Raw genomic sequence first — 16,415 nt, 5'->3', positions numbered from 1 at the left:
ATATATATATATATATATAATTCTTTGAAGAAAATCACAAGAATATTTCTTCTTATTTCTCCTTTGTAGAGCTAAGCAAGACATATCAAAGTTCAATAAAACTTCCAAGCATAATAGTGATCAATAACTTACATGATCAACATCAATAAGACCCACTAATACTTTGAAGTTTGAATAAAGATCAGTAATATCTTGCAGGTGTAGAACTATTTAATGTCAACTTGACATCGAATGACAAGAAAAGTTTTGAAAATATGTTGTTACCTTCTACAGTTGTTACATATATTCGTTTTTAAATTTGTTTGTTTATTTATCACATGAACTATGATTGCAAAGGATCTGTAACGTTTGGTATAAAGAATAAATTTCGTAAAGATAGCTGGATGTATGGTTTTAAGCTGATGTGGAATGTTGAGTAGAAAGAAGTTTTAAAAAATGGTAGGATGTTAAATGTATAGACACAGATGAATGTAGAAGGAGAGAAAGAGAGACAGACAAAGCAGTATGGACAGGTAATGCACGCATATTATACACTCTGAGTGTGTATTTGTGGTGTATATGTAACATTGGTACTGTGAAAGACTTGGGGAAGAAGTCAGATAAGAGAACAAACAGTAAGCCTCAGAGATGACACAGGATAAAAATACTTGAGAAAGTGATGAATGGCAAAGCTGTCTGACTGATTCCTTGGAAAATCATTTGTTAAAAATGGTGGTGGTAGTGGTGCTCCTGTTGGTGATGATGAAAATCATGATGATAGTAGTGATCATAAAAGCAGAAAGTTTCTTTTTGGTGGTGGTGGGGCAACATATGTTAAAGGAAATTAATTTCTGTAGTGCAAATATTTATCAATGGAACTACAATATTCACAACAGTGAACTGTTTTATAACCAATAATCAAATGAGAATTTGTATACATATGTGAATGACTGTATGTTTGTAAAAATAGACAGTGATAAAATTTTTAAAAAAGAACTTATTCAAAGCGTAGTTTATTTATCAGATATCTTTCTAATATCCTTTTTAGAAGTACAGGTTGTTAGACATCTTATATTTATTCCCAAACTTTTCGTTATTAGATAGAGGATAAGAAATTTAACTGTTTTATAAGATTTGAACATATCTTCTTTCTTGGAATATAGGTTTGCTACATCAGTAATGACATATAAATCAGTACTTTGAATATTTATTTTTGTCCATGTTGACATGAGTTAAACAATTTTGATGTACAGAATATCACCAATCATCTTGGCTTTTCATTATTTCATCTGTGAATTAATGAAAAACTATACATATCAGCAAATTGAAAGAGATTTTACTTGTATATATATATTTGACAAGTTCAAGAAACGAACGAAAGCGCTAATAATAATGAAGAAATAAAAAGATTATTTTTTCCAAAATTCTGACGACTTTTTTTCTCAATATATATATATATATATATATATATATATATATATATATATATATATATATATATATAGGTGCAGGCATGGGTGTGTGGAAAGACGTTTGCTTCCCAACCACATGGTTCCAGGTTCAGTCTCACTGCATGGCACTTTGAGCAAGTGTCTTCTACTATAGCCTCAAGCCAACCAAACCCTTGCGAATGGATTTGGTAGACAGAAACTGAAAAAAGCCCATTGTATGTGTGTGTTTACATCCCTGTAACTTAGCAGTTCAGCAAAACATACCATTAGAATAAGTATCAGGTTTAAAAAGAAAAAAAATACTGGGATTGATTCATTCAACTAAAATTCTTCAAGGCAGTGCCCCAGCATGGTCGCAGTCTAATGACTGAAACAAGTAAAAGATAAAAGATATATATATATATATATCATCATCATCATCATCACGATCATCACTATACACACACACACACACACACACATATATGACAGCTGCTTTCAGTTTGTGTCTATCAAATCCACTCACAAGGCTTTGGTTGCTATAGTAGAAAACAGTTGCCCAAGGTGCTGCACATTGGAACTGAATCTCAGACCACATGGTTAGGAAGCAAGCTTATTAACTAGACATCCACATGGGACACTGTTGAAGATCTTCCATAAATGCAAATAAGAATGGTTTATTTTTGAACAAGAACTTTTCTTGCAGTTGTTTGAAATCATTCTGCTCCCTTATATAAGCTCAAACTACATTTTATCCAAACTAACCGTATCCTGAGCTAAGTCTTTTTCAAACTCTCCCAACTACTTTCAAGCACTTGGTTCATGAATTAGAGGACTCTGTCATTTCTTAATTTCTTCTCTTGATTGTACTTGTTTTCACTCTTGTATCAGTTGGTGATAATACTGTAACAAGAACAAAATTAGAAGGACAATATAACATTGGCTAGGGTAGTATGTATGTAAGAAGATTCTACATATAAGCAGATGTAAGAAATATCAGAAGGCAATGTTTTTTTTTTGTAGTAGTAAGCAAGCACATCATGAGGTAAGTGTTCAGGTTAACAGGATGTAGTGAGACATGAGTTAATTTCTCCATAAACATCCCAGGTAGTTAGATTCAAATAGCTGCAAGATGTTTATAGATGTACAAATCCAATGTGTAGTGTAATTTAGTTGGAAAGCGTGATAGTAGTCCCATAGCCATAAACATTATGTTTACTAATCGGTGTTAAATCAGCAATGTGTCTTGTCATCTGGACGAACAATCAGCAACTTAGATGTTTACTTTTCAGTGTTCTCTCAGCAACTGATTTTTGCCTTTCAAAACTCACACTTCACTGCTGGGTCACATGTATCCTTCTACAGCCAGCAGTGATTGGATGATTTGTGCTAACATGTCTTGCTACAATACTAATATGCTAGTCAAAGGATATTACACCTTCCTGTACAATATGATTATCTAAATGAGCTATTAGAATAGTATCTACCTAAACTTAGTGCTTTCAACATCTCAACAACTCTTTTGATGAACTGTCACTTTCATTGTCTTCATCTCTTAAAAGTTTTACTAACCATACTAAGGCTAACTTCAGTTACAAGTTCTTCTGTTGGTTCCATGCGAAGTTGCCCATCACTATCTCGCTATTGTTCTTCATTTAACAATTTCTAATAGCAGTATTATCATAGTTCTTTCTTTTCACTGTTACTAGAATAAAATCTCACTTTGAATACTCCACTGACAAATGATGTCTTGATTCATAGACACACTGCCTTGCAATTCAGAACACTACATCTTTCATCACTGTACAGAACATTTGTCTACATAGCTTCATATTTGGCAAGATACACTTAGTTTTATGCTTACTGCCTAGCTTTTTGATGTCATTACTGCTCTTCATATTTTTGCTATTCTTTCTAGCCTGCCATATACTCTATGTAGCCCTATCCACTGTACTCTTCATCCAGCACTTCCCATGGTAACTAATAGTTATCATGGGGAAGAACAGTCAATTATTAAAAGTAGTTGAAGAATTGTGATTACATATGTTTTATTAACTTGCAATATTGAGTTCAAAGTTTCCTGTGATTATAACCTGATTTTATTTAGACATACTGTGAAAAGACAAAGACATCAAATCAAGTTATAAGCCTTTAACTGACTTCATATTTTAAAAGTAGTTATTCTCAATTCTTGTCCTGCCAAGCTCATGCTAAGAAAGTTGATAATTAAAAATAATGAATAAAATAAAACTTTTGCTTCTAATATATTGAGTTAAGTGTATGTTGTAAACTAAATGAAGTAGGCTAATTTCATAGTAATTGACTAATATGTTTTTCACAATATTAGGAGTTTTCAAACTTTAAAAAAAATCCATATTAAACAATTATGGTTGTTATTATATTTATATTAAACATTTATCATGAGCTATTTGTGAACATTCTCTCTATAACAACTCAAAATATTACTAATTTCTATCATCTTTCTTATCATGTTTCCTCAGGTCTTGTTACTTAAATATCTTCTTTCTATGGTGATTTCAATTTATATCTAGAATATTTTATAATTAATTTCATAATTTAATGTGCCATTCTGTTCTCATTGAAGTTATTTTTTTCATGTAATATTTCAAAGAAAACATACCACTGTAGTGATTTTTCTTATTATTTTCTCTAAATTTATGGGAGACTTTTAGCTTGGTGCAACAAAGTAACAAAATTACTCAGAGCTTCTACTACTTACAAACAGTCACACTGTACTTCCTTATGGTACCAATTTACAGCTAAATGTCACTGATAAGGAAATTTCACAATACTGGGGATAAGATACTAATTTGTTTACCTTTTGCCTAGGAGGTTGGAACCTTATCAACTATCAACTCAGTCAGCTGCAACTATCTCTCCACAATGTACATTATTGATTTTCTAATGTTGCTTCTCTTGTTGCATGATTTCTTTGAAGGTAGACAGGTTTCACTGTTGTCCACCCAGTTGTAATAAATTTCTTATTTCCAATGAATGATTTCTTTCCATTTATGACTATTTTTAACAATCTTAACAGTTAAACATAGAAATTACACCTTACTGTTCAATAATTCTGCTGAATAGAAACCAAGAGTTTTTCCTGCTTGTAGTTTTCTTATTACATAATATTAATTTCTTAATTATATAATTTTTAGACGTACAATTAATTAAATCAACTTCAGTATATTACTGGTATGTGACTTATTGACCCAGAAAGAGAGAGAGAGAGAGAGAGAGAGAGAGAGAGAGGAATAATAAAATTGACTTTTACAAGATTTAAACTAAAATATGGTGGTGCTGCTGCTATCACTGCTAATGATGTTGCAAGTAATATTTTGGTAAAATTTATTTCCAATTCCTACATTAAGCAGTTACAATCAGTTTTCTAATCTAATGCTGTTGAAACTATGATCCCTCCTTCCCCCATCCTCCTCCTTATCATCATCATCATTGTCATTTTAATGATATTTTCCTATCCTAACATGGATTGGTTGAAAGAATTGTTTTATGCATCTTGGTCCAAAGCAATGCAATCTGTTGATTATTTTTAACACCAATTTCCAAATGTCAAATTTGTTTCTTTTTTCTTTTTCCCTCTTTTTAATACAAATTCAAAAATTTAGTATTAAAAATGACAATGAAATTATGTTATTCTTTCAGAGAAAAGATGTGCCCTTGGAAAAAAGACCATACGCCTCATGTGTTTGATAAACTACAAATACCTCTTCCAATTCCACATCCGGCAAGCATTGCTTTAGCTATCTATAACAGGTAGGTTTAACTCTGTATGATTCTATATTGCACATGGAAATTTCTCAACAAATTGCTTTAAAATTTTCTCTCCATTATGTTCTTTTAACATTTTTACATCATTTAAAATTTATTTCTTGGTATTATTTGTGTGATATAAATATCACACAAAGATTTAAGATTTCAGTCTATAACTGCTAAATATTCTATATTTTTGTCATGCTATTACCTCAATTAGTACCTGATATTAGTCATTACAAATTCAGCATTTACCAGATGACAAAGTAAATTTAATCAGTAGTCTATACATATTATGATCCCCAGACTTTTCATTAATAGTTTATTTTAATTACTCTATTTGGATTTATAAGTAAAAATTAGCCTCCAGTCAATATTAATTAATTCATTCAATTTCATGTATTTATACTGAAACAATTAATGATTAATTTTCAAGAGAGTGAAACAATTTCAACAACTTGATTAATTCACCAACTAAATTACAACAAACAAAAATTTAAAAACTAATGGTTTTTTTGTTTTTTTTTTACATTCTGATTAACAAGAATATTATAATGATAAAAACTGTGTCAATGATTCTAAGCTTATTATACCCATTAATTACTAATTTTTTCTCAAGGTAAAACTTTCTGGCCACCTAGTTATTTATCAATAATAACTGAAGTGCACTTGTAATTTGATTACAATTTAACTTTGAGATAGACCATTTTACATATGGTAGTTCAAATCAAAAGGCTCTAAATATAAGTATATAAGCTATCTTGTGAAAAACAATTACAAAACGAATTACTAAGAACCATTATCCAAGTTTATTGTCTGGAGTGCCAACTTTGATTTCCTGTAGCCAAGTTTGTTAATGTTTACTAGATTAGATAACATCTATGACTGGCTCACTATGATTTCAACATTCATCTTTTATTTATTGTTTATTCTATTGTATAACAATCACATTGTTTGGGTTAAAATAGTAATATGTGTTGTTTATTCCATTATTGCAGTTTTCATCACATTCTTATCTGTCTCATCTCCTATTTCTTTACTCTCTCTTTCCATCTGTCTCTCTCTCCATCTGTCTCTCTTTCTCATCTCTCTCTCCCTCTCTCATCTCTCTCTCACTGTATGCATGTATGTGTGTGTGTATGTATATATATATATATATATATATATAAATAAATATATTATATATTGATTTTATTTATTTTATACTACAAAAGCATAAAAATGCACTATACACTCTCATATTAGAAGTGTACACTTCTAGTATATTTTTGTTATCATCTAGATCAAGATTTCTTGCAGTCATCTTTTTAGTTAAATGTACACACTAAGGGGTCGAGATGAAAAGTGTGTGTTTGTCGTGTGTTAAATTTCTTTTTTAGTACATCTAAGATATATAGACTTACAAGTTGTCATATCTCAATTTATCTGGCAATTTTTTTTGTCTGTTTATATTTTGTTTTTTAAACTAGTAGTTGCTCACATTCTCCTCAAAAAAATCCATTTATCTTAAATTTTAGCTTTGAGTCCTAAATTGTTGGACAATCACTGCATGCAATAAACTGATCAACTGACTACAGTTAGAGAGCTGGGATCCATATTGTATTAATATTTATTAATTGTTATCATTTGATAGCATGTAAAAATTGGTGAATCGTCAGGGAAACATTTGCAAAATGTCTTGGATGATGATAGTATTGATGACATCTATCTCTTCTCCAATAGACCACACAGTTATAAAAATATCCTATCTACATTTAAATGACCCTGTTCACTTAGCAGAAAATGCTCAGCAGAAAGCAATGCAATTCACTACTCTATGACTGTGTTTTGATAACCTTTTAGAGCTGAGATCAAATATTTCCCTGTGCATTGCTAAAGCAAAAAGAAGTCAGCCTAATGTTCACATCCTTAAATAAAACATGAATATTCGAGGAGATAAGTAACTGAAAGATGACTTGATGAAATAAGTGTATTAGCAATACCAAAAAGAATACATTAAATAGATAACTATAGACATTGAATACTGAATAGATAGGTTGGTATCTACTGGTGTGATCAGTGTTCTAACTGAAAAGAAAGAAATAGAAAAAATATTCTTGAAGTTCATTCGCGACCATTTTGATACCAACCTCACTGAGACCACATCTGATTTTATAATACAAAGTTTCTGTCTTAAAGTAATCTAAATTAAAACCTTTCATCAAAATGTTTTGTTAATTTATGTTCCAAACATCAGCTTAATAATGATAAAGTTATTTCATTAAATTTTTCGTTACTTTAAAACTTAATGATTGAAACAAAGGCAGTGTATTTGAACAGTATCAATATAGTATCAAAAGGGTTAATTACTTTTTCTGAAGAAACTGGATAACTTGACTTTTATTCTAGACAAATATATGTAGACAGATAAAGTATGTAAAAAAAATATTGAGATTCTAATTATGTTATAATTATAATCTCAATTAAGTTGTAATTATGACAGCAGTGTTCAAAAGTAAAATGAAATACACTAACAGTTTCAGATATTATTTAAATCAGTGGTTGTTTGTCTTCTTCCTGGTCAATAGTTAATGATATCTTCATCCTGGTCAATATTTTCATAAATTTTTCTAATTTATCGTTTTGACCAGAATAGGTGGTAATCTATAAAAAAAAAATTTTTTAAATTAAAATAAAAAATGATTTTTTTCAACAATATAAAATCAGCTTTATGTTATTTTCAAAATTATTCAGATTTTTTTTTTTATATTCTTACACTAATTAATTCTTTCAATTTTTTTTTTTTTTTTTTCTCAGGGAAAATGATCAATATCCAATTAACTTTGAAGATCTCTATTGTCAGAGAATTATCAAAGCTACTAAAGAAGTCCCTTATGTTGATGTTGGGCACCTATCGTCTCCAGAACTTTTTGAGCTTGAACCCAGCACACCAGATATCGGCACCTTTGGGGAGCCAATCAACTTATTATCCCACCTAGCCCAACAAGAAGCTTCTTACTTCTCTGATGATAATGTAGGGGGTGTTACTGGAACCAGCAGTCCTGCTCTAGATAGTAATATGACCAATTCAGTACAAAACAGTTCTGTTGATGAACCAGACAAAGATGATGCTGTTGAAGGTCATATTGTCTATGAAGAGAATGAGAGAGACAGTAGCTGTATTATTGAATTAAGGGAAATTGCAAATGGATGAAATTTCATCATTTTAGTGCTTCTTTATAATATATATTATGTAACATTATGGTCAACTGATTGTTTTATTGCGCGTGTGTGTGTAATTATGTATACAAAAATCTATTAAAAATGGTATTCACCAGGATGGATGAACTAAAATCATTCACTGTCTCAAATTGTCAGATATATGAAATCTACTGGTTTCTTTAAATATCACCAGCATTTCTTTATCTTATTTTTAACATTGTCTGTATATTTGCTCAGGTCTCTCTTATGTGTTTGACTCTGGTTCAGCTGTATGTCTTACATAAATGTTATGATATATTTTATCCATTTAATGAACAATATCGTTCTTGTATAGTACTTATGTAAGAAAAAGAAAAGGAAAAAGAATGCAGGAATCTCATGCCCGTTCATCATTATATGAGATACTTTTTAAAAAATGTCTATTTGAAACCTGTATCATATCAGGTTATCTTTTAAACTACAAAACTTGTTTACCTGAACTGGTAAAATTAGTATCATTTGAGGAGTACTGTGGTTTTTGTTTGTTTGTTGTTTTTTTGTTTTTTTTTGTTTTTTTTTTCTGTTTCAAAATGTTTCATGTTTCCCAAAATGTTAGAAAAGTTACATTAGTATTTCATACCTAGTTCTGTTGTTTGTCTCTGTGTTGGTTTCCCTGACCCATTATAATTGAGATGATATCAAATTTTAAAAAAAAAAAACACACCTACTTCAAACACTTTCAAAGTAATATGAGGTTTAGTTATGTGTGGTCCTCCCATTGTAAAAATAGTTTGAAGGGTAAAGAAAAAGAAAAAGAAAACCTACAAGAAACAAATGAAAGGAAATGGGTGTTATGCACCAGTCTTATGAACCTTTGAAACTTAAGTTACAGTTGTTTGAATCTCTTATAGACTGTGCAATATATTTTTAAAATTTAGTAACTTTCTAGTTAAATGTGTGGCATGAAATTTATTGTCATCAATAAACTAGTTTAACTACCAGTAGTATAGACATGGACTTTTAAATATTGTCATTGATAGTATAAAAATGTTTTTCATGATTTGCTACATCTTGTGAAGCTTTGATAAATATTATGAATAATAATAATAACAATAATAGTTATAATAACTTTTTGAATAACTCCAAATCAAATAGAATGGGTTTTTTTTTTTTGTCTCTCTTGCTTATGAACCAAAAGTCACAGTCCAGTGACTAAAAGACATGAAATTCATATTATCACTTGAGTTTATTCATTTATTTAGTTTTAACAAGAATAATTATTATTTATATTCTGTAAATTTAATCTAGGAAGAATTCTTGTTTTTAATCTATATATATATATAAAGTTTTAGCTTCTTTTTTTTTCGCAAATAAAATGTATGATTTTTTTTTTTTTTTTTTTGGTTGGGGTGGGGATTATATGTGCATTACTGTTTCATTTAATTCTAATGATTTACACAGTTAACAAATAATTCAAAATAATCTAGCAAACATCCTTTAATTCTTGAAATCATATCTTGAAATTTTGTATTGTTAATTGCTTAGTTAACAATTGCCATAAAAATTGTGTCTATCATATTCCTTGTAAATGTTGTAAAATGATATGTATCTATACATATATGTGTGTATGTGTCACAGGAATTTTATTGTTAAATGGTGTTTTGCCATTATACCTGTAAGTGTTGCAAATATATATATGTATATGTGTGTGTGTGTATCCCTCTACACCTCTTGTAAATGTTAAAAAAAAGGTGTCTTACATGATGGATTGTTATAACAGCTTCTATAAAACTGTATCTTTTGTCATGTGTAATTGTTACAGCAAATTAGTGTTTATGGTATCTTTTCTCAGATACAAGTAAGTTTAGATATGGAATTGTATTATGGCACACCTTTTAACCATTGCAGCAGGAAGGTGTTAACGCCATGTCAATTATTTTGCTATTATCTACTAAATTGATTAATAAGGATTGACACAATTTCAGTCAGTCAAGCTTTTAGAAGATACATTTACATAATTCTTACGTAGGTTATATCTTAAAGTTTAGAATGACAATTTTCAGTACTTAACAGTTCTTTCACTACTTTCCTCTTTCAGTTTAAAGAAATAAGCCAGTTGGCTGTGATAATCAATATAGAATTATGTGAATATAATGTGAAGCTCAATAGTTAAGATAGAATTATTTTGCGGTGTTAGAGATAAGAGGTACATACACATTAACTCTAGAATCTGGGATCATAAACGTTTCTAGTAATAACTTTCATAAATGTCATAAGCTTCAAATGTATTATTTCAGGTGAAACACATTTTTGACAGTTATGTTGCTTTATATTTCCAAGTAATTTGCTCAATATTTAATGGTACCATATTTTTAGCAAATTATCTTCTAATTCTGTAAATATTTAACCCAAGCTTCTTCATATATATATATATATATATATATATATATATATATATATATATAATCATTATTTTATGTAAAAGTGTGGTGCTTGTGTGATCAGTTCATTATGGTTAATTAATAAAGTTTGGATTTACATTGATGCTCCAAACTAGAGTTTGATCACCTGCTTTGACATATATCTCAAAACAACTGATCAAGGTTTCTTCTTGCCTATTAACACTGCACTGTTAGATGCAGTGATTTACACTGCTAGCCACTGCATCTAACATGTATTTGGTTGTGAAAGTAAGTTATAACAAATACATCTAAATAATTTGCAATTGTGTTATGTTCCTTTAAGTGTTAACGAATTATTCACTGAATCCTTTGTATACTCAGCAAACTTTTAAAAATGGAAGCTTCTTGCATCAGAACGTGGAATATTTTTTGATTAATGACAAGGTACAATCGATTTCATACTGGAATAAAGTAATCATTTTGTGACTATGTCCACTGAAAATGTCATTTAATTACTTTTTTGACAATGAATAATTAAAACTAAAGGTCACTTCTGACAACATAATATAATTATTACAGCTCTTATACGTAGGATGTTTTAAAAATGAAAATATTCAGAAGAGAGAAGAATTTAATGAAATTAACTCTATTTATATTTCTTAAAATTTTGCTAATTATAATAGTGTATTATGAAAATAACAATAGAACACTTATAATTTAATTGGTATTAGGTAAGATATTATGCCATCTTAATATGATTGTAAACAATCACGTTGGTTGACTATACAAAACCTATAAATTCATCAGAAATTCACAATAAAAATTAATCTGAATATAAATATTAAAACCTTTAAAAACAGCAGAATAAAGGTTCATAATTATTTTTCAACCCATTTCATGATGTGATATTTATATTGACTAGGAATTGAATAAGGTAAAATAAATATGATACTGTAATTTACTCTATAAAGCCAAGACCAACTTTAGAATATTTCTAAGTTAGAATTATTATTATTAAAATTCATGAAAAATAAATTGAAAATTAAATAACTATCAGATAGATATTTCATGTTTTTTCTCCAGTGACAAAATATATTCAAATCTGTTTCTCTCTGAAATTGCAGACTTTGTCTTGTTTCAGTGGTAGTTTGAAATCATTCCAGTAAATGCTTATAACAGAAATAACAACAATTTCAAATTTACTAGAGCAAAGAAAAATTATCAAAATTTGAAACGATATTATTCAGTGTTTCACAATTTGCCATCGTTATTTTCACATGTCCTTTTTAACCCCATTCTGCAAACATTAAGTTCCTGCATGTCATGCAGTCATGTTATAGAAAGGATATTCCACCCACATCTCAATATGCTCTGTAGTTTTGTGAACATCTTTTCTTAAAGCCTCTCTGTATAGCCAACTATGTTTATAAAGTTATCATTGTCCAATAGTTAGCTATCTAAAAGTTTTTATGCCCTATATATTAACCATCTTGTCTGAATACATTGAAATCATTGGAGGGTATTCAAATGAAACCTTTATATCATTGTGATGTCTTTTTCAAAAAACAAAAAACTAAAATAAAAAAAATTCATTTATATAAATTTTAAGAAGTCTATCTTTGATTGCAAAAACCTGTGTTTTTTTACTAAAATGATCCTACTGATTATTCTTTCTTTGTAAATTTTTCTTTCTTTTTTAAAACATGTAACCAATTTTTACATTCATTTTTCTTTTATATTTTCTTTTTCTTTTCCTCTCTTACCATGTTGTTTGTGATGTACAAAGTTTTTGCAAAATGTCATATTTATATGCAAAAGTGTAACATCATGCAGTGTTGTATATTTTTGTGTCTTTGGAACATTACTAAGAACAAAGTCTAGTAAATCATCCCTCAGCAACAGAGCTGAACCATTGACACATCTTGCTTCAATGGTTGATAGATATATCTGCACTTTCAGAGAAACATTCAAATAGTTATAAGGTATTTTAAAAAAGAAAAAAAGATAAAATAAAAAGAACTAAAAGTCAAAATTTAAAAAAAAAGAGGTAAACAAAAGAAAGAAACCCCCTATAATTTCTCTCAAGGTATCAAGATTAAATGTCCGCTACTGTGGCCTATTCACTGTGTCTGTAGTCTATTTTTTTATCTGATTGAACTGTGATGAAATTATGCAACAGCAGATTGGTGGTGAAAGACTTGCACAATAAAAAAACAGTAACTGTTCTGAAATTCAGCTGTTCCTGTATTATGAATTGATTTTCTACTCGCCCCCTCCTTTTCCTGCCCATTTATCTATATTCTTTCCTCACTCACCATTTACAGTTTTATTCCCTCCCTCACTTTTTGACTTTTGCAGAGTTTTGTATTTTTTATTTCTCGACATCAGTAAACACAAACACACACATACAGATGCATACATAACCTAACATAACACACATATCATTATATCCTTTGTATCCTTTATTAAAAAAAAGAATGTTTTGGTTTTTGTTTGTTTGTTTGTTTGTTTTTTTTGTTTTTTTTTTATTAATAAACTCATAACTATGTTTGTATTAATATGCTGGAAAATTGTTTTTATTTGGGGTTTTTTTTTAAAGTTTTTACTGAAAGTGCATGTGTGCATGCATGTGCATATCACATAATAAAATTCTGAAGTTTTCATTCTCCAGGAGGAGCTCTAGTTAAGAGATGTCACCACTTATCATCAAAACATGTTTTTTTTGCATCTGCTTCTTCCTCTCTTTCATTCATTCCAACTTTCATTTTTGTTGTTCCAATTTTTAAAAAAAAAACTTTATTTCCACTGTAAATGAAAAATCTCATGAAATTCTCCTGTGGTCTCTTCACTAGACCTCCAGAAAATTCATTTCCCTCTTCCCAACCATTTCACCACAATAAAGCTTCTATCAACAAAGGAAAGAGTAAGAGAGTAAAAGCAATTTATTTTGCTTTGTTTATGTATTGGACAAATGACTGAGCTCATATGTAGAGAGAGAGCTAAGTTTAGCTTATTTCAGTGGTGTTCAGAAGTCAAAATATTCCCAACATTTAAAAAAAGAAGAAAAAATAAACCAATAAAGAAATATAACAACTAACACTATTTTCTTTGTTTTCAATTCATACCTACTTCAAATATGATTGTTATAATAGCCAACTTTGAATTATTTCAGAAAATGCATAACTTTACTAATTCATTTATAGAATAATTAATATGTGGTAGAAATTTATCTCTAGGAAATTTAAAAGAATTTGTATTCATAAATGTAACAATTAAAATTGATTGTATTATTTCCTTTCATTTTCTGTTTGTCAATAACGACAAAATCCAGATCTTAATGAATCTTGCTGCTAAAATAGTAAGTTTAAGAACTTTATGCCATCACCACTTGTATGAAAATGTCTGAAATCAGGCAGAGCATTTCCAGTTTAAAAGTTCAGAAATCTTTTGCATGGCACATCAAAAAGTTCATTGTTTAAATTCCATGTCTTGTAGAAACAGTACAAGAATTAGTATTTGGAATTTAAAATGAAACAGCTTGAAAGATAATTTAGCAATGGTTCATGAAATATTGAAGATAAAATGTTAAGAGATATATTGTTAATTCAAGATCTTGTTATGTAAGTTTGACTGCATAGAATAACTTCATGTGTGGCAAGACAAATGGATTTATGGGAATATTACCATATATGCACATAGGTGAGAGAATGTGTATGTTAGTTTGTAAGTTCTAAATGTTGTACAATTCTATTGATTTATTTTTTAACTCTTGTTCTCTGCTTAGCAAACAGCTTTTTATAGTGAGAAAAGTGGGCTTTAGCAATTATTCATCAAACAGTGAGCACATTGAAACCTGCCAGTGAAAATAGTCATGTGACAGACTCTTGAGAATGTTGTTTTCCCCTATATCCGAGTGACAAGGTCATGTGACAAACAATGTTCCTAATGGTACCATAATTAGGATATGTGATAATAGCAAATGAATGCAATAGTGAGTTATATATTTGTATGTGTGCATATGTGTATCAGCTTGTGTGTCTACATAAAAGAGAGGTAGAGTTAACATTCAGAAGCAAAGGAGCAAGAATAAGTTAGTAAGCGATGAGGGTAGACTAATAGTAGATGAAGAAGAGAACATAAGAGATGCACTACATTGCTTCCTCTTCTAGATGAAAAGTCAAACATGGTCGATCAGGATATAAAACCTGTAGAATATATATGTGTAAACCTACAGTTTTTCTGGGGGGGTTTTTAATCAAAGGCTTGTACATAGTATTTACGTCAGTGTGCATATCAACCAGTTCTGGTCTTAACATGAGGTGGAGAAACAGGAATACTGGTCAGTGGAAGAAACGGTGGTTTTAAACTGGACTGACAAGCTGTCAAATTTGGTGTTTTTATGAGAACTAGTGAAGAATTAAGATTACAAGACAAAGGATAGAATAATGGAGTAGCATTAACCTGATGAAATATTGTTTCAAATTTCCATTAATTTTCCAAACAGGCTTGCTTCATTCAATCTATACTGCTAATGCTTTTTCTGTGCATATCAATAAAAAGCACTTGAGGGGTTGTTTGAAGTACTTTAAATGGATTGGAAGATGGCATTTGTAGTGGTTGTTGAATCATATCATTATGGAAACATCTGACTGTTACTGAATGTTGGTCAGTACATGAGTGGGAATTGTCTGGAAGTGAGAAGCAATGGATGGTAGACTGGACATGTAAATTTGGAGTCACTATAAATAGGTTGTTGGATCTTGAATATCTTGAGAAAAGACACACACAACTATGTGTCCATATATTGTGAAAATATTAACCATAGACAAATTTATCTGACACACAACCAATTCTGTCCTTATCTATGGTTAAAATACCCAGAAGAACAAAAGAAATTTAACTTATCCAGCTACTGTTGTAGGTTTGAGAACAGATTTCAACTATTGATGGGATTGTTCAATCATATCATTGACCACAAGGTGGTAAGTAACCATGTGTGTCCATTTACAATCCAAGAAAGATGTCTGGTGTGTTGAATCCTGCAATCTAGTGTTGACTCAGTAACTTAATAATTGTATGATGCTGTATGGAAGATTAACAGTGATTAGTGAGAAATGAGTTGAGCAGGGTTTGTTGAATAGTTTCAAAGACGATCAAGCACAAGCAGAACATCATAGATGCTAGCTAATATTTACAAGAGAGACATCTACACTGATATGGATACACAAATGCAAATGAAGGATACACACCAGGTGAAAGGATATTATTTACTAACAAGAACATTTATCATAGTATTCCAAAAAGAACAAATCTAGGTTTGAAAACTGTGGATCTCACTGGATTTCATGAAGCAGAAAGCAACATAGAGCAGTTTACTGATCCACCCAATGTATACTAATAATAAATTAGATAATAAATTAATGATGATTAAGATCATTTCTGACTTGGATATAATTCAAAGAAGTTTATGTCAAGGCTTTGGTTGATTGTAATCGATCCCAATATATTACTGGTATATATTTTAATAACCTAAGGAGGCACAGGCATGGTTGCGTGGCTAAGAAGTGTGCTTCCCAACTACATGGCCTTGGGTTCACTCCCACTGTTTCTACTATTATAACTCTAAACTGACCCA

General features: G+C 29.9%; 1 protein-coding gene across 1 annotated transcript in view; it reads left to right on the top strand.

Annotated features, from left to right (window-relative positions):
- LOC106883080 (uncharacterized) overlaps positions 1–13,877 on the top strand; it is a 441,666-nt gene extending 427,789 nt beyond the window's left edge. Inside the window, exons 32-33 of the mRNA XM_014933964.2 lie at positions 5,091–5,201; positions 7,995–13,877. Coding sequence (XP_014789450.1) covers positions 5,091–5,201; positions 7,995–8,391 — 508 coding nt within the window. The 3' untranslated portion in view covers positions 8,392–13,877. The remainder of the gene's footprint in view (positions 1–5,090; positions 5,202–7,994) is intronic.
- Positions 13,878–16,415: the final 2,538 nt, after the last annotated feature.

Source organism: Octopus bimaculoides, chromosome 5 (genome assembly GCF_001194135.2).
Source record: "Octopus bimaculoides isolate UCB-OBI-ISO-001 chromosome 5, ASM119413v2, whole genome shotgun sequence".
Taxonomy (NCBI): domain Eukaryota; kingdom Metazoa; phylum Mollusca; class Cephalopoda; order Octopoda; family Octopodidae; genus Octopus; species Octopus bimaculoides.
Note: the sequence above shows the minus strand (reverse complement) of the source record. Positions and strands in the feature narration are given on the sequence as shown.